The sequence below is a fragment of the Microcaecilia unicolor genome, chromosome 2, assembly GCF_901765095.1.
Source record: "Microcaecilia unicolor chromosome 2, aMicUni1.1, whole genome shotgun sequence".
Classification (NCBI taxonomy): domain Eukaryota; kingdom Metazoa; phylum Chordata; class Amphibia; order Gymnophiona; family Siphonopidae; genus Microcaecilia; species Microcaecilia unicolor.
The window spans coordinates 245703148-245722207 of NC_044032.1; the positions used below are offsets into that span (position 1 = coordinate 245703148).

The following is a 19060-nucleotide window of genomic DNA, read 5'->3' on the forward strand; positions in this document are numbered from 1 at the left end:
CTTAAATGAGTTTAAAATGTATTTCAAGTTGAAATGAACCATAGAGATGTACAGATATTTTCACTCCTTGAAATTTTTCACATAGATGCCTCTCCATAATAAGCTTTCACTCAAAATGCATGGAAGTATATTTAAAAAGTCCAATTAATTTACTATATTTTAGCAAGATTCTGCCATAATATTGTTTTGTTATGGAAACTCATGTGGAATGCATGTTAAGTTCATCTTACAGAGAACTAGATGAGAGCTACAGGGCCAGACAGGATTGAACACTGGAAATAGAGAAATGAGCAGGGACTGGCAGTGGACATGAAGATATGGGTGATGGCAAAACACAAAGAGGGGCATAATCGAAAGGGGCGCCCAAGTTTTCCTGAGGACGTCTTCGCAGGACGTCCCCAGACAGGGGCGGGGAAACCCGTATTATCGAAACAAGATGGGCGTCCATCTTTCGTTTCAATAATACGGTCGGAGACGACCAAATCTTGACATTTAGGTCATCCTTAGAGATGGTCATCCTTAGACTTGGTCGTTTCTGATTTTCGGCAATAATGGAAACCGAGGACGCCCATCTCAGAAATGACCAAATCCAAGCCATTTGGCCATGGGAGGAGCCGGCATTCGTAGTACACTGGTCCCCCTGACATGCCAGGACACCAACCGGGCACCCTAGGGGGTACTGCAGTGGACTTCACAGATTGCTCCCTGGTGCATAGCTCCCTTACCTTGGGTGCTGAACCCCCCCCCCAACCCCCCCCCAAATCCCACTCCCCACAAATGTACACCACTACCATAGCCCTTATGGGTGAAGGGGGGCACCTAGATGTGGGTACAGTGGGTTTCTGGTGGGTTTTGAAGGGCTCACATTTACCACCACAAGTGTAACAGAAAAGGGGGGATGGGCCAGGGTCAGCCTGCCTGAAGTGCACTGCACCCACTAAAACTGCTCCAGGGACCTGCATACTGCTGTCAGGGAGCTGGGTATGACATTTGAGGCTAGCATAGAGGCTGGCAAAAAATAGTTTTTAAAGTTTTTTTTTGAAGGTGGGAGGGGGTTAGTGACAACTGAGGAGGTAAGGGGAGGTCATTTCCGATTCCCTCCGGTGGTCATCTGGTCAGTTCGGGCAATTTTTGACTGCTTGGTCGTAACAAAAAAAGAACCAAGTAAAGTCACCCAAGTGCTCGTCAGGGATGCCCTTTTTTTTCGATTATGGGTCGCGGATGCCCCTGTGTTAGGCATGCCCAAGTCCCGCCTTCGCTATGCCTCCAACATGCCTCCAGGAACTTTGGTCATCCCTGCGACGGAAAGCAGTTGGGGATGCCCAAAATTGGCTTTCGATTATGCCAATTTGGACGACCCTGAGAGAAGGATGCCCATCTCCTGATTTGTGTCGAAAGATGGGCATCCTTCTATTTCGAAAATAAGCCTAAAAGGGGCCTTTTTCTAAGAAGCATGGAAAAATGGACTGTGCTGGTGTAGGCATGTGTTTTGGACATGCGCAGGTCCATTTTTCAGCTCGCCTGGAAAAAAAGGGCTTTTTTGTGGTTGAAAATGGGCGTGCGGCAAAATTAAAACCAGTGCGTGTCCATTTTCGGCCTGAGACCTTACTGCCACCCATTGACTTAGCGGTAAGGTCTCACGTGTTAACTGGGCAGTAATCATCAGCGCACATACACTGCCGATTACCGCCGGGAAGCGCCACGCGGTAGAAAATTTCTACCATGTGTTTTGGACGCACGTCAAAAATAGAATTACCACCCAGTGCTCGCAGTAGCAGGGTGGTAGTTCCAATTTGACGTGTGTTGGACGAGAGAAGGCACCTATGAGCCTTAGTAAAAGGGTCCCATAAAGAAGATAGATAAAAAGAATGGAAAACAAATATGCCTGCAAAGACATTTTATTCCTCACTGTTCACTCTTCTTCTGATCTAGTCAATAATAAGCTATTAAGGTATAACTGCTGTCAGAATTGCTTTTGGCTGTCAGAATTGCTTTTGTCTATTGAATTTTACTCAATTGAATTACAAAAGATCAGAACTAATGTGTCTCCTTCCTTACAGAGCCATATAAGTGAGGCTGTTGGAGAAGTCGAGAGTGTGAAAACATTATTCCCCAATTACAAACACTATACAGATGTGTATGATAAAAGCAAACTTTTGACAGATAAGGTAATGTTAAGGGTCAGGATTTGATTATCAGTGCCTACTTATTTTGTTTCGTTAACAGAATTACTGCTCCCAAAATAAACTGTATTAATTCAGTCGCCTTTTAAGAAAAATGGGGGATTTTACTCTTCATTTCTAATCCCTGTTTAACTTTGGAGGAGGAACGCGTGTTTGAAAGCTCTTCTGTCTCATCCCATTCCTGCTGCTGTGGAATGACGTTCTGGAGAACAGGGTGTCATCGCTATCAGAAAACTGTGGTATATACAATACCAGTACACACACAGGGTAAACATTGCAGTCACCACTGGGAATCAATGCAATAAACCAAATGGCTCCCAAAAAGGCAATAAGGGTCCCTTTTACTAAGCCATGGTAAAATTTGCAGTTACTGCGGCTTAACGCAGGACTTTACCATATGGCAGTGTTTCCCAAACCTGGTCCTGGAGGCACCTCAGCCAGTCAAGTTTTCAGGACATCCATAATGAATATTCATGAGAGAGATTTGCATGCACTGCCTCCACTGCAGGAACTACCACCGGGCTGCTGCGGTAGCCTGGCAGTACTTCCTTTTCAGCGAGCGGTAAGCATGCGTTGGGCTTACCAGTGCTTTGTAAAAGGGGCCCTCAGTTAGGTGCACTTAGGCGTGATTCTGTGTCAACGCGCATAAAATCCAGGAACACTCCTAACCATGCTTTGAATTGTTTTGCATGATAGGATTTAGGCACAATCCGTTATAGAATCGGATATGCGCCTAAATTCTAATTATTGCCAATTAGTGCTGATAATTGATTGTTACCTCCCCATTGTCAGCGCTGATTAGTTTGTTGTTCAATTAAGTTGTGCACACTCTTTATAGAATCACGATAAGCATGTCTTTAAATGACACCGATTTTTCAGGCACAATATGTAGAATTTAGATCTGAAGTCATTTTTACTGCAGCCAGAAAATGGCTGATTTTCTAGTTTTTCAATTAATGGCCAGGCACTAACTTTGCCATTAGTGCATGGCCATGAAAAAATAGGAAGAGCAACGGATATATTTCCAGCTTTGATTGAGGAGACGCACCTTGATACAGCATTAAATGTGAAACATGATTTCATGTCGGGATCAGATGTCTCCGAGATGACTAACTTTTAAATGAAAAAATAGAAAAAGGAATGAAGAAAAATATAGAGTTTTCACATTTAAGCTAAGTGCAAGTTTGATTGATATTTTGAGTCAAGTCTATGAATGAAAGTTTAAGAAAAATAAAATTACGGATCAATGAAGAGTACATGCCCACCTTAAAAAATGCCTGGCTCATATTATAGCCTGAATGGTGGTGACATGGTTATTGATAGATCCTATATCTAGATATCCCTTGAAGATTGTATGAATAAGGTGATAAAGATACATTGGGAGTTGGGTAATGATATAGGGATTGCATGAAAAAATATTAGCATGGAAGCACTTACCGATGTCTGTTTTGTAGGCGGTAAGGGCTCAAGTGCTAATCCTGTGATAGCACATGATAATGTAGATATCCTAACTGATTAACACAGAAATACTCACTCTCCACCTCTATGCACGCCCCTCTCTGTGCTCAAAGATATTTTTTAGCATGTGGTTTGCGCACACGGATCCAAAAATTATCGGAGGATGCCTGAGCATACCCTGTGGTAAGCCATTTTAAGCTGTGGTAAGCAAGTGCTAGCGCTTACCGCAGTTTAGTCAAAGGACCCCTTAATGACTATAGTGAAAAGGGACAGTGGCCTATGGTCAAATACATGTACAGAACAAAATATCCAGAAATGAAGAAGTCTCAGAAGAGGGGATTGCAAAACATGGGAAAGTGATGGCAGATAAAGACGATTTGACCCAACAGTCTGACCATTATTCCTTCCTGTGACAATGCCACAAGACATAAATGATTTCTGACTTTACATTCACTTCTTCGGAACTAAAGATCCTCTGTGATTATCCCATGCTTTTCTGAATTCTCTTAGTATACTTCCTCCTGAACCACCTCAGGAAGTCTCTTATGTGCATCCATTGTTCTCTCAGTGACAAAACTTTCTTTACATTACCCCTGAGAAGTGTTCTTTTTGTGCATTAATGATATGTATAAGGTATTTGAATGTCTTTATCATATTCTCCTCTCTCCTTTCTCAACTAATGGGTATATATTTAGGCTGAGTATCTTTTTTCACAGGGCTTATAATGCAGGCTGAACTATTTTGGTAGCTCTTCTTTGAACTGCCTTTATTCCAGATGAGATCTCACCAGTGTTTATACAGGGTGTAATCACTGTGAAAGAGCCAATTAGCACAAGGAACTTCTCCACCCAAAACACATGAACACTGGCTTTCACAGCTTTCTTGACACACTCTCCTAACTTTCCAAAGTCATCGTCTAGCCTTTGGGACCCTCAAAGTAGGGTTACCATTTTGTGTCCTCTGAAAAAGAGGACACATGTCACGCCCCCCTACCCCGCCCCCGCCCGCCTCATGCCCCGCCCCCTGCCACGCCCCCTTCAGGTCCGGGTTCCGCCCCTATTCCCCCCCGTCACATAGTCCCCTCCCCCCATCACATACCCCCCCTCACTTACTGTCTAGCCCTGGTGGTCTAGTAGCGTCTTCTCTTCGGGGCAGGAAAGAGCCCCCTCTTTCCTGCCCGGAGCGCTGCCTGCCCTTGCCTGCTGCATCCTCCTCGGTATGGCTGGGGATTCAAAATGGCCACCGAGAGTTGAAGCGGCCTCGCGAGAGTTCAACTCTCGGCGGCCATTTTGAATCCCCAGCCAGACCGAGAAGGATGATAGACAGGGGAGGCAGCGCTCCGGGCAGGAAAGAGGGGGCTCTTTCCTGCCCCGAAGACGTCACTAGACCACCAGGGAACATGGTAAGGAAGGGGAGGGGAGGGGACGGGAGACCACGCGCCGATCGCCCGCCCACACGCCCACCGCACGCACGCGCCTGCCCGCACCCGCGCCCACGTTTGTCCAGAAATCCGGACAAACGTGGGCGGGGGCAAAATCCGCCGGACGCCCCGGACATGCCCTCAAAAAGAGGACATGTCCGGGGAAATCCGGACGTATGGTAACCCTACCTCAAAGCCCTGCATCTCCTAAAACCAAACAAGAGCCTCTGGGCCTAGCCCATAAGCAGGCATAGGCCTCCAGGTTCCTTCTAGTAGACAAGCGCATCTAGGCCTATCCATCCCTGTTCCATCATAATAGAACATTTGGCAGTGATACGGCAAAGAATAACTTAAATGTTGACAGTAAACTGTGTCTTATTAAGTGTTGTGTACCTTACAGACAGTGATGGCCCATGGGTGCTATCTCAGTGATGAAGAACTGGCAATCTTCAGAGAGCGTGGAGCTGCAATTTCTCACTGTCCCAATTCAAACATTTCGTGAGTAGACACATGGCAAATAAAGACAGATTTCATATTTTTTGCAAAAATTATAATGGGTTGGTAGTCTACTTTTTCTTTTCATTCCTTTATGCTGGTTGTTTCTGATCTTTTTTTTAAATTAATATTATACGGCATCATATATTAACATCTAGATCTATGAGCCATTGTCTGTATTATTGCTCAATGTGTGGATTTTGTCTACTCCTGTGGGACATTTGTAAAAACTGAGCTTTCAGTTAGATGTCCATGAAGTTAGTTTTGAATGGACTATGCACAGTGTTGGCTGTTTAATTTAACACACATTTTACTGTCATAATTCAACATTTGATATTGATATGAAAAACTGTGGAGTACATGTGATTCTTCCCAATGATTGACTCACTCAACAGGTTTGGTCCAACATTCCTAATCTAAATATATGTTTCTGATAGAATAGAGAAAGATGTAATCAGTCTACATTCTATGCTTTTTAATTGCAGGTCCATTTTATTGAGCTTTTATTCTAGTTACAGTAGATAAGATCTAACAATAGGTGTCAGTTATTGCCCCAACATATATTTTTAGGTGATAATTTAAGTGGCAAATATTTTTTTTCAGATTTGTTTTAAATGCGCTATTGAGTAACTTCATGGAGTATCCCTTCCTTTGAACTTTTGGAAAGATCAAACACGTGATCATTAGCTTTATTTAAAATATTTATATGCCACCAATACTAGCATCATGCCATTATCTCTTCCAGACCCTAAAACATTCTACCTAAAGAGTACGTTATCCATTCTCAAAGGAATGATCAACTGAACACGTACATATGACACTACTGCAATCTATATACAACCTTACCCACTAGCTGAAAAAAATATTGAACACAGGAGATGAGAAAGTTGGACCCTGTGGAACCCTAACCATACTATCTTTCCAAGAGGAGCAATCTTCTTGCATCTTCACTCCAAATTGTCTATTGTGCAGAAATGAAGAAATCTATTTGAGTACATCTCAATTTATGTAACTTATGATGTACCAAATCAAAAGCTGCTGAAAAGTCTAACTATACAAGTAGTACTTCCTCCCCTCTAGCCAAATAATTTAGTATAGACTCTGCAACAGCAACTAATACTGACTCTGTACTATGTTGTCTTCTACAACCTGATTGGACATAATCCAATCTTCCATAATTGTCTAAATAAATCATAGCTATTATTACCTGATGGTTTAGCTTTGAAGGTTGAAAAGGTTTCAAAGATTCTTGGTGTTTATCTAGACACCTCTTTACCATTGGTACCCCAGGTAAAATCAGTAGTTAAAGCTGTTTTCTTTAAATTACATCAACTTAGGAATGTTTGTGCATTGTTTACCAAAAAACATTTTGCTATTTTGGTTCAATCTAAAACTCTACCCTATTTAGATTACTGTAATGGCTTGTATAGCCTTTTGTCTGCTTCCTCCATTGCTGGATTACAGCTCTTGAAAAACATTGTAGCAAAGCTGATATTTGGCATGAGGTGGTTCAACCATGCCACACCATGCCTGATAGGACTGCATTGGCTTCCTGTAAAAGCAAGAGTTTCTTTTAAGTTGGGTTTACAAGATTTTGAAGGTTCTTGCCCTAATTATCTAGTTAGTTCAGTTTCCTTTGCATTATCACCTACCACTTCTAGGGTAGGGAATTCTCTGCTTCTTTATTTTCCATCATTCTGTGGAATTAAATATATAATCTCTTTGTAGTCAACTTTTGTATTTCAAGCTGTTCAATTTTGGTGTTCTTTATCTATTAAATTTAGGACAATGCCAACTTATCTATCTTTTTGTAAAGGATTGAAAACCTATCTTTTTCAGAAATCGTATATTTAACTAGAATTGTTTTGTTGTTGTTGCTTGGAACCTGCTTTGAACCAGCTTACTGGGAATTGATATTCTATAAGTACAATATCAAATCATATCAAATCAGCCTTGCTAACCAAGGTTGATTTGTCACAGGCCTATAACTTGAATAACTCTTTCAATTTTTAATTCCACTTTTCAAAATTGGTTTCACAACTGAATTCTTTCACCTTTGTGGAACTACTCCCTCCTGCAAAGAGAAATTCATCATATTCAAGAGAACCATTAAACTATTCCCATCAAGATGTTTCATCATAGATAAAGGATAGTATCAAGAGTATGCAGACACAACTTATGTTTTCTAAAAAAAAAAAAAAAAAAGTGTACCCATTGTACTTATAAAGGTGAACTCATCCATTCATTCCTCTTCCCCCTAAAACATATCTTCCATAATCTCCCCTACATTCTGTACTGTTGTCTCCTTCTGCAGATATAACATCTTCTGCATGAAAAAAAAAATACATAGACTTTCACTGCTGGAATACCAATATCTTCCAAAGTCATCTTCTTTCCACCCTTCTTCACTTTCTCGCCTATCATCTCTTCAATCTGTTGAGCTGTAGTTCCAAAGATGATAGTTTAAACCCCCCTCTTCCTTCAATTTTGTCCTAATCTCCCTTAAGGGGGCTACCTCATCTAAACTAGCTTGTGCTTCTTGTTCCCAAATATCAACTACACTCTCTAAATCCATTTCCTTTAGAAGAGCCCCCCTGAGCTGAAGCTCAAAAACCTCTTGAAATTTCAACATATCTACAAAACATTTTTCCATTTTAACATTTACATGTTATGATTAGTAACAAATATCCTTTTACTTACTAACCAAAACCAGATCAAACAATGGTCTGTCTATAGCAGGTCAACCTTAGAAGGTTTTACAAAATCCTTGCTATCTTCAAGACAAATTACTATATCTAGTATATGACCTCTAGAATAGTGTAAATCTAATATTTCCAATATCTCCAGAAAAGATCTAACCTTTAGACAAATGAAATCATCAATATATAAATTAAAATCACCTAATATCCACCATGATTTAAATCCTAAATTAATCTTGCCCAACACCTCTGCCCATCTTTCCTGGGTGAAAAATACATCACTAAAACCTGTTTAACCTCCTGTCCTCTGTAAACTTCCAACACACACTCCATGCTTACTATCTGCTATGTTTTAATTAAACCCCATCCCAATGATTTCCTAAGCACCAAAGTCACACCACCTTCCTTCTTACCTACCTGAGCCTCGTAAAAGACCTGGTAGCCATGTGAAGATATTTCAGACAAACGTATCCCTCCTTTTTCCATCAACCATGTTTCTGTAATAGCATTAAAAAAAACACATGGTTCTCTATAATGAGTTCCACTGTTAATAAGCCTTTCTGTCTAATAGATCTAGCATTAAAAACCCCTCCCCTCCATTCGATCAACCCTCCTCTATAAACCTTTCCAGCTAACCTTTTGTAAACATGTATTTCTCTCCCTCCTAATCCTACGTGATCTCTTATATTTCCCCTGTCCTAAACACTGTAGTTATCACACCTCCTTCACTCTTTTCCTCATAACCCTGACACATTCTAATACTTAAAAGTTACACTCAGCCAACACCAACAAAGGTTCTCTTATGACTCTAGTGGTTGTAAAAAAAAAAAAAAGGGCTTTCAAGGAGTTATGCCCTTTTGGAACAAACCACCCAAAAGGGGGTCTAATTGATATTACAATGACAGTTTCTTAAGTGTGTCAGAAAACAGCTGTTGCCCCTCCCCCTCTCCTACAGATATGATGCTGCCAATGGGTACCATGCCTTCACCTTTAGAATATCAGGTATATTTTGTCCCAAACAACTATATGAATTTTCCTAGTAGATCTATTTGAATTCTTTGAATAGTTCTATACTCACTGTTAATCTCTCACTAATCCTTCACACAAACCGTAGTTTCATAACCTTAAGGTAAATTCACTTTATACAATAATCACTTTGATGCATTGTTTTCATATAATGGGGATCTTCAGCATGGTATCTGAAGATCCCCATTATATGAAAACAATGCATCAAAGTGATTATTGTATAAAGACGTCAGACTCACAGAAACAGAAGCCTGCCCTTGCAGATCAGCAACGCGGCCGCACCGGAGAAGAGGACTTCGGCTGGCGGGGGTTGGGGTTCCCCACCAGCAAAGGTGCCCAACAATGGTGGGAAGGGGGAGGGGTGGCGGCAGCGGGAAGAGGGGGCCGAAAGGGTTGGTGCTGGGGGGGTCAAAGGTAGTGGTGGCGGCGGGAGGGATAAAAAATGGCAGGGGGGGGGGGTCGGTGGCACCGGGGGGGGGGGGGCTACAATGTGCCCCCTCACCTCGGGCTCTGGCCCCCCTCCTGCTGAAGTCTGGCTACACCCCTGCTACCACCTACGAAATAGGCATCACACACTAATGGCCACATGCTAATGGGAAAATTAGCGCATGGCCTTTAATGGAAAAATCTGAAAATTGGCCACTTTATCCCCTGGTAATACAGGACTTAGTGCATGGAAAAGTTTTGCATAAGTGAATGCTAAGGGCCACTTTTTCTGCAGTTCAACAAAGGGCTCCATAATATTTTATGTCTATGAAAATGAACAGAAAGTTGAGATATTTCCATGATTAAACTGTATTGTTCTAAAGCCAGTTGCAGCTGTTTGATTTTTTTTGTTTTCATTGTAGGTTGTGCAGTGGCCATCTGGATGTACGTAAGGTTCTGAAGCACAAAGTTAAGATTGGGCTTGGCACAGGTATGTAGGTCAGTTTTAGCCGTCCAAAGGTAGAAAGCTCATGTCTTTGTTGAAAGAATCTAAAGGATGACTCATATTCAGTGTAGAGTATGTGTCTTTTGAACCATTTAATCTACATAAATATTTATACACTGTGTTTGGAGTTTATTTTTAAACACTGGTCACTGTGGGGCCCTTTTACTAAGGCGTGTAGGCACCTATGCACATCCAATGTACATCAAATTGGAAGTACTGCCTGGCTACCACATGCCTCAGGCGGTAATTCCATTTTTGACATGCGTCCAAAACACGCAGTAGAAAATATTTTCTATGCGTGGCACTTACCCGGCAGTAATCAGCAGTGTACGCACACTGACGATTACCGCCTGGTTAATGCATGAGACCTTACCACTAAGTCAATGTGTGGCGGTAAGGTCTCAGGCCGAATATGGATGCACGCTGGTTTTAATTTTGCCGCATGTTCATTTTCTGCCAGAAAAAAGGCTTTTTTTTTCCCGGCACGCTGAAAAATGGACCTGTGCGCGTCCAATACATGTGCCTACACCAGAGCAGGCCATTTTTCGGTGCGCCTTAGTAAAAGGGCCCCTGTGTTTACTGCTGTCCAAATTGCATGTGGTGCTGAATATCTGGATTCTGTTGGCAATCATCACTGTTGTCCAGATAGAAGACAGCTGCTTGGGTGTTCTAAAGTTTATTTATACGGGACCGATATTCAGCTTGCGGTGATCAGCATTTCGTCGACTGCCACCGGCGTTATACCCGGAAATTCAATGCTGGGCACTGGCCATGTTCCGGCATTGAATTTCTGGGTATAGGGAGCTAGCTAAAACATACCTAGTTAAGTGTGATATTTGGTATGTAGAGAAACTGGGAGGTGCCCTCTACGAAATATAGGTGAGAACCAACAGGAAGTAGAAGTTGACACAAGACTCTCAGGCCGGGAGAAATCCAATGTAGATCCTTTATTAGGCACCAAACAAGCAAGGGCCCGACACGGGGCTGCCTCAGGGGTCACAAGGCTTGATCAAATGTACTTGTCTGCGAAAGGTACCTATGAGCGATGTGGGGCTGTGCAATACTGTCAAAAGCTGTAAGAACCAGAAAATGGCAGTGCTGAAATCCCGCCAAAACAAACCTACAAAAAGAAAGCACTGTTGTCATAATGGATTCATAAAATGTGATATTCAGCACTTCTCTGGCTATGAAGACCTGCATAAAGATAAGACTGTGCTTTATGGTCCTATTTATACGGTTATCTTACATGAGTGCTGACTCCAGCCCTGGAATGCTCCCAAAATAGCTGGCTTTAGTTTCGGCGATTTAAATGGCCAGGAACTTTCCCTGGCTATTTAGATTGTCTTGAACATTGGGCCCTTGGATTTTACTCACACCTCTTTCAGTATTAGCTCGAGGTGCATTATATCGGTGTACACTAGGGGGCCAATATTCAGATTGCAGGAGGGAGCCTGGCCAACTCCTACAATCAGCAGTCAGCCTGGATATTCAATGCCGGGCAGTTTCCGGTGACCGGCATTGAATATCCAATTTATTTTTGGTTGTGTTTCAACTTAACTGGCTGTGTTGATATTTGGAGACAGCTGGATAAGTTTAAACCAGCCAAAGATATTCCAGCTATTTAAAAGCCTGATAAGGATGCTTATAATAGACAGCTATGTGATGAATATTTGGGGATAGTTGGCTATCCAGCTTATAATCGAAAGAAATCGCCGGCTATTTCCTGACACAAATCGGGATATGGCCGGCGATTTTGCAAAAGCGGCGAAAAACGTATAATCGAAAGCTACATTTGTGATAGCTTCGTCACTTTCCCTTCGCCTCGTCGGTGAAAGTTCAAAGGGGCGTGTTGGTGGTGAAGCGAAGGCGGAACATGGGCAGGCTTGGGCGTGGCTACCAGATGGCTGACTTTCGCGGATAATGGAAAAATAAAACCCGGCGATAAGCAGTATTTCGCCGGGTTTACTTGGTCCTTTTATTTTCACGACCAAGCCTCAAAAAGGTGCCCCAACTGACCAGATGACCACCGGAGGGAATGGGGGATGACCTCCCCTTACTCCCCCAGTGGTCGCCAACCCCCTCCCACACTAAAATTATTAAAATACAAACCTTTTTTGCCAGCCTGTATGCCAGCCTCAAATGTCATACCCAGCACCCTGACAGCAGTATGCAGGTCCCTGGAACAGTTGTTGTTGGTTGCAGTGGACTGCAGAAAGGCAGACCCAGGCCCATCCCCCCCCTACCTGTTCCACTTGTGGTGGGTAATGTTGAACCCTCCCAAACCCCCCAAAACCCACTGTACCCACATGTAGATGCCCCCCTTCAGCCCTTAGGGCTAGGGTAATGGTGCACACTTGTGGGCAGTGGGTTTTGGGGGGGATTTGGGGGACTCAGCACACAAGGGAAGGGTGCTATGCACCTGGAAGCTAATTTGGTTGTTTATAAAAGATGTTTGAAGTGCCCCCTAGGGTGCCCGGTTGGTGTCCTGGCATGTGAGGGGGACCATTGCACTACAAATGCTGGCTCCTTCCACGGCCAAATGCCTTGGATTTCGCCGGGTTTGAGATCGCCGGTAGTTTGTTCCATTATCGCGGAAAAACAAAAGTGGCGATCTCAAACCCGGCGAAATCCAAGGCATTTCACCGGCCCACACCGTATTATCGAAAAAAAAGATGGCCGGCCATCTTTTTTGAAAATACGGTTCCGGCCAGCTGTTGTGCTGCCGCCAAAATAGATTGCCGGCGACCTATTTCGCCGGCGACGTTCGATTATTCCCCTCCACATTATGCGATATAGCCGGTTATCTCCTAGTTACCAACTGGGAATATTCAGTGTGGGATAGCCGGCTATCCCCTGCTAAATATTGCTGGATAGCTGGTTAAGTGCCATTTAACCGGCCAGGTGCCATTCCTGGCTGGTTAAATGGTTTTGAATACCGGGGGGCAGTGGCGTAGCAAGGGCAGGGCGGTGGGGGCGGTCCGCCCCGGGTGTCAACGGGTGGGGGGTGCTCCTTCCACACCCCCCAGTGTGGCACGGCACCCCCTCTGCCGTGGACACCCCCCGGCGCAGCGTCTCTCACTTCCCCCCCCATCTGACAGTCCCCACCTGCCTATCAGCTGAGCTCCGTGCACCCGGCACCTCGAATCTGCAGCGCTGCTGACTGTAAAAGAAGAAAATTGTCTCGTCGTTGGCCCTTCACTCACTGTGTCCCGCCCTCGAGGAAATAGGAAGTTACATCAGAGGGCGGGACTCAGTGAGTAGGGTAGGCATGTGTTTTGGGCGTGCGCAGATCCATTTTTTAGTGCGCCAGTAAAAAAGGCCTTTTTAAAATTTTTGCTGAAAATGGATGTGCGGCAAAATAAAAATTGATGCGCTTCCATTTTGGGTCTGAGACCTTACTGCCAGCCATTGACTTAGCGGTAAGGTCTCATGCATTAACCGTGTGGTAGAATGACAATTACTGCCCAGTTTCTGCCTCGCGCCAGAAAATAAAAATTATTTTCCGGGGCGCCTAGCGGACACACACAAAAAATGAAATTACCGCAAGGGCCACATGGTAGCTGGGTGGTAATTCCAAATTGATGCACGTTGGGCGCGCGTAGGCGCCTACGCGAATTAGTAAAAAGGCCCCTAATGAAAAACGTTTCTTCAAAAACTAATAGTGATGATTTTTCCCTAGATGTTGCTGGTGGCTATTGTTCTTCCATGCTTGATGCTATCAGGAGAGCGATTGATACGTCCAAAGTCCTCTACATTCAATACGAGCTAGGTATATCTATGATTAACAATGCACTATTAGGGCAATCCGTTCCTGGAAGATATGACAGTACAGTATACAAAATGGGTAATAAATTATGAGCAAGAATTATAGACTTCTATTATGGGGGTGGGGGAGTGACTTTTAAATGTCTGCATGAAGGTACAAAGTTCATGGGTGTTATTCTCCACGGACCTTGCTCCGGGTTTAGGAAAGAAAGTGCACGTGTACTAGATTTCCATCTGATTTACTTCTGCAAGTATGTTTTTACTTTAAAACAACACATAAAGGAGACAATTCTGTAAGTGGGGGCATGCATTTAGGCACCCCAATGCAATGCAGTAAAAGCCTATTCTATAATGGCATTTGGCGTCCAGATTCCATTATAGAATACTAGGGTATTGGCACCTAACATAAACCCACCTGCATTTACACAAGACTTAGACCTGATCTACAGTGGTGGAAATAAGTATTTGATCCCTTGCTGATTTTGTAAGTTTGCCCACTGACAAAGACATGAGCAGCCCATAATTGAAGGGTAGGTTATTGGTAACAGTGAGAGATAGCACATCACAAATTAAATCCGGAAAATCACATTGTGGAAAGTATATGAATTTATTTGCATTCTGCAGAGGGAAATAAGTATTTGATCCCCCACCAACCAGTAAGAGATCTGGCCCCTACAGACCAGGTAGATGCTCCAAATCAACTCGTTACCTGCATGACAGACAGCTGTCGGCAATGGTCACCTGTATGAAAGACACCTGTCCACAGACTCAGTGAATCAGTCAGACTCTAACCTCTACAAAATGGCCAAGAGCAAGGAGCTGTCTAAGGATGTCAGGGACAAGATCATACACCTGCACAAGGCTGGAATGGGCTACAAAACCATCAGTAAGACGCTGGGCGAGAAGGAGACAACTGTTGGTGCCATAGTAAGAAAATGGAAGAAGTACAAAATGACTGTCAATCGACAAAGATCTGGGGCTCCACGCAAAATCTCACCTCGTGGGGTATCCTTGATCATGAGGAAGGTTAGAAATCAGCCTACAACTACAAGGGGGGAACTTGTCAATGATCTCAAGGCAGCTGGGACCACTGTCACCACGAAAACCATTGGTAACACATTACGACATAACGGATTGCAATCCTGCAGTGCCCGCAAGGTCCCCCTGCTCCGGAAGGCACATGTGACGGCCCGTCTGAAGTTTGCCAGTGAACACCTGGATGATGCCGAGAGTGATTGGGAGAAGGTGCTGTGGTCAGATGAGACAAAAATTGAGCTCTTTGGCATGAACTCAACTCGCCGTGTTTGGAGGAAGAGAAATGCTGCCTATGACCCAAAGAACACCATCCCCACTGTCAAGCATGGAGGTGGAAATGTTATGTTTTGGGGGTGTTTCTCTGCTAAGGGCACAGGACTACTTCACCGCATCAATGGGAGAATGGATGGGGCCATGTACCGTACAATTCTGAGTGACAACCTCCTTCCCTCCGCCAGGGCCTTAAAAATGGGTCGTGGCTGGGTCTTCCAGCACGACAATGACCCAAAACATACAGCCAAGGCAACAAAGGAGTGGCTCAGGAAGAAGCACATTAGGGTCATGGAGTGGCCTAGCCAGTCACCAGACCTTAATCCCATTGAAAACTTATGGAGGGAGCTGAAGCTGCGAGTTGCCAAGCGACAGCCCAGAACTCTTAATGATTTAGAGATGATCTGCAAAGAGGAGTGGACCAAAATTCCTCCTGACATGTGTGCAAACCTCATCATCAACTACAGAAGACGTCTGACCGCTGTGCTTGCCAACAGGGGTTTTGCCACCAAGTATTAGGTCTTGTTTGCCAGAGGGATTAAATACTTATTTCTCTCTGCAGAATGCAAATAAATTCATATATTTTCCACAATGTGATTTTCCGGATTTAATTTGTGATGTGCTATCTCTCACTGTTACCAATAACCTACCCTTCAATTATGGGCTGCTCATGTCTTTGTCAGTGGGCAAACTTACAAAATCAGCAAGGGATCAAATACTTATTTCCACCCCTGTAAATGTGGGCACCTTAATGTAGCAATGGCGCATGTAAGTGATAGAATTCTGTAAGTTGCGTGTATAAGTGGAAGCCCTGCCCATGCCCCTCACATGCTTCACCCATGTGAAAACCCCCTTCCACTTATGCGCTCTGCCACTTACATGAACTTTTACAGAATACTGCCCAGTCACTTTAATGCCACTTATGTGTGTAAGTGTACTGTTACCCCAAAAAGTGCTGGTATTCAGTACATAAGAACATAAGAATAGCCATACTGGGTCAGACCAATCGTCCATCTAGCCCAGTATCCTGCTTCCAATAGTGGCCAATCCAGATCACAAGTATGTGGCAGAAACCCAAAAACTAGCAACATTTCCTTCTACCAATCCCAGGGCAAGCAGTGGCTTCCCCCTTGTCCATCTCAATAATAGACTATGGACTTCTCCTCCAGAAACCCGGCCAAACCTTTTTTAAACCCAGATACACTAACCACTAACCCCTCAACCATATTCCCCCTCTGCCCTCTCTTTTCCAAGCTGAAGAGTCCTAACCTCTTAAGCCTTTCCTCATGTGAGAGCAGTTCCATCCCCTTAATCATTTCGGTGGCCCTTCTTTGACCCTTTTCTAATTTCACTAAGGGCCCTGTTTACTAAGCAGCATTATAGGCAAGTTAACATTTTTAACGGGCGTTAACCATGTACGCACGCTAACCATGTACGTGGCTACAATATCCCTATAGGTGCCTACATGGTTAGTGGGCGTGCTAAGTGTAGGCGCGCTAAAAACACTAACGCACCTTAGTAAACAGGGCCTATATCTTTTCTGAGATACAGCAACCAGAATTGAATGCAACACTCAAGGTGTGGTAGCACCATGGAGTGATGCAGGGGCATTCAAATATTCTTTGTCTTATTTTCTGTCCCTTTCCTAATAATTCCTAGCATTCTGTTTGCTTTTTTGGCCACCACCACACACTGGGCAGACAATTTCAGTGTATTGTCCACGATGAAACCTAGATCTTTTTCTTGGGTGTTGACTCCTAAGGTGGATTTTAGCATCAAACAACTGTGATTCAGATTATTCTTTCCAATGCACCGCACTTTGCATTTGTTCACATTAAATTTCATCTGCCGTTTGGATGTCCAGTCTTCCAATTTCCTAGGGTCTTCCTGCAATTTTTTATGCCCACTTATAAAATTAGAGGGATACCTTTGAAAATGCAAAGCTACGTGCACAGTTGAATTTTCTACCCCTGGAAACCATCTCCCCTCAGTACGGGGAGGGTAGATAATTTTCAAAAAAAAAACTTTTTTTTTTACTCAAGTAAACAGTCCTTTATCTGCTTAAGTATTTTTTTTGAAAACTGCTCTTTTTTCAGCATAGTAAAGTACCATATAAGGGCTGTACCTGGGAACTTTTAATTTTAAGTGTACCTAATTACGTAAGGATTGGGTTTCCTCTGCCCTAAAGGACTAAGGGGTCCTGTTACTAATGGATTTAGTGCACGCTAACGAATTAGTGTGCGGTTTGTGCCAGGAAGCCCGTAGTCATACAATGGGCTGTGCAGTATTTAGTGTATGCTAATCATTAGCACGCGCCAAATCCATTAATGCACCTTAGTAAAAGGACTCCTAAATTAGCTAAAAGTTATATAGTGGTTCTTGCATAAGTGTTTGCTTGTTCAGTCTATTTTTGTGAACATCCTAAATTTGCAGGAAATTTAATATGCATCTTTTAAATATTGCATTCTCTCTAATAGTCTCCCAGGCTACAATTTGAGACAATGGGTTTTCTGAAGTCTAGGGTGGGCTATTAATAGAGGCGCCATTTCTCTCCTCCAGCCCTCCTCCTTGTGATGACAATTTACTACTAATAATAATCATTTCTATAGTGATTCTAGACATACGCAGCATTGTACACATTATACGAAGGTACTTACTCTGTTCCTAGAGGGCTCACAATCTAAATTTTTGTACCTGGGGCAATGGAGGGTTAAGTGAGTTGCCCAAGGTCACAAGGAGCTGCAGTGGGAATCAAGCCCAGGTTACCAGGATCAGAGCCCACTGTACTAACCATTAGGCCACTCCTCCATTTCTCTCCTCCACCCTGTCCCCATGATAACCACCATTTCTCTCCTCCACTCTCTACCCCCTTCCCTGCAATGACTGGATCTCTCTTCTTATCTCATCTCAAAGTTATGGTGCTGGGCCAGTGTGGGGCCTTGAGCATCTGAAGGCCCTGCACCAGCCCAGCACCATAACCTCGAGATGAGGTGAGAAGATAAATTGGGTCATGCTTGGGGGGGAGGGGGGAGAGGAGCAATGCTAAGAGAGAGTGGGCAAATATTGGGCAAATCCTAATTTGCTCTGAAAACTACATTTTCCAGTGTTTTGGGGTTCTTAAGTGGGGGGGGGAGGGTGGATGATTATTGGGGGTGGGCGTTTATTAGAGAGAATACAGTATGTCATTTTGAAATGATGCCAAATACACTTAAATTGGCATGGCAGGGGAGGGGCAAGCTGTCGGGAGATTGTTCTAGAAGGGCTTGGCAGTCACCACATAGCACATTCTTTCTGTCACCCAGAAAACCAACAACAGAGGCTCAGCAGTCCGAAAATCACACATATCCCTAAACCTGCAGAACAATAGTGACAAGGGCTTGGCAATTCTAACATATTGGCAGTATCCCTGATCACATCTATCCCCTCTGCCCAGCATCTCCATCAGTCCTTCCTGCAAAGCAGCTCTCTTTCTCCCCTCCATTCTCTGCAACTTGCCTACCTGCCTAGCATCAGTATCCCCTCTGGGGAAGGGGGTGGGGAAGCATTGGCACAGTGATAAAGGTGTGATGTGTGAAAGGTTACCAATTTAAAACTAAACATACAAACAAAAATAAAGGCCATATTTCTCGTCCCCATTTCTCCTTGCTTTTTTTCTGCAGGGGGGAACATCACTCACAACCCTCCTTGCCCTTTTGGACGTTTTCTTTACAGCAGGGCAGTAGTTTGTGGTTATAGAGCAGCACAGTCTCTACTTCCAGGTCCATATGGAATTTAGGAG

At 43.7% G+C, this 19060-nt stretch overlaps 1 protein-coding gene across 3 annotated transcripts in view; it reads left to right on the forward strand.

Annotated features, from left to right (window-relative positions):
* GDA (guanine deaminase) overlaps positions 1–19060 on the forward strand; it is a 103585-nt gene that overhangs the window by 71625 nt on the left and 12900 nt on the right. For 2 of the 3 annotated variants that reach the window (XM_030193865.1, XM_030193866.1), the window contains exons 8-11: positions 2061–2168; positions 5462–5559; positions 10130–10197; positions 13892–13981. In XM_030193865.1, coding sequence (XP_030049725.1) covers positions 2061–2168; positions 5462–5559; positions 10130–10197; positions 13892–13981 — 364 coding nt within the window. Of the gene's footprint in view, positions 1–2060; positions 2169–5461; positions 5560–10129; positions 10198–13891; positions 14057–19060 lie in introns of all 3 variants that reach the window. The other variant, XM_030193864.1, reaches the window with a different exon arrangement.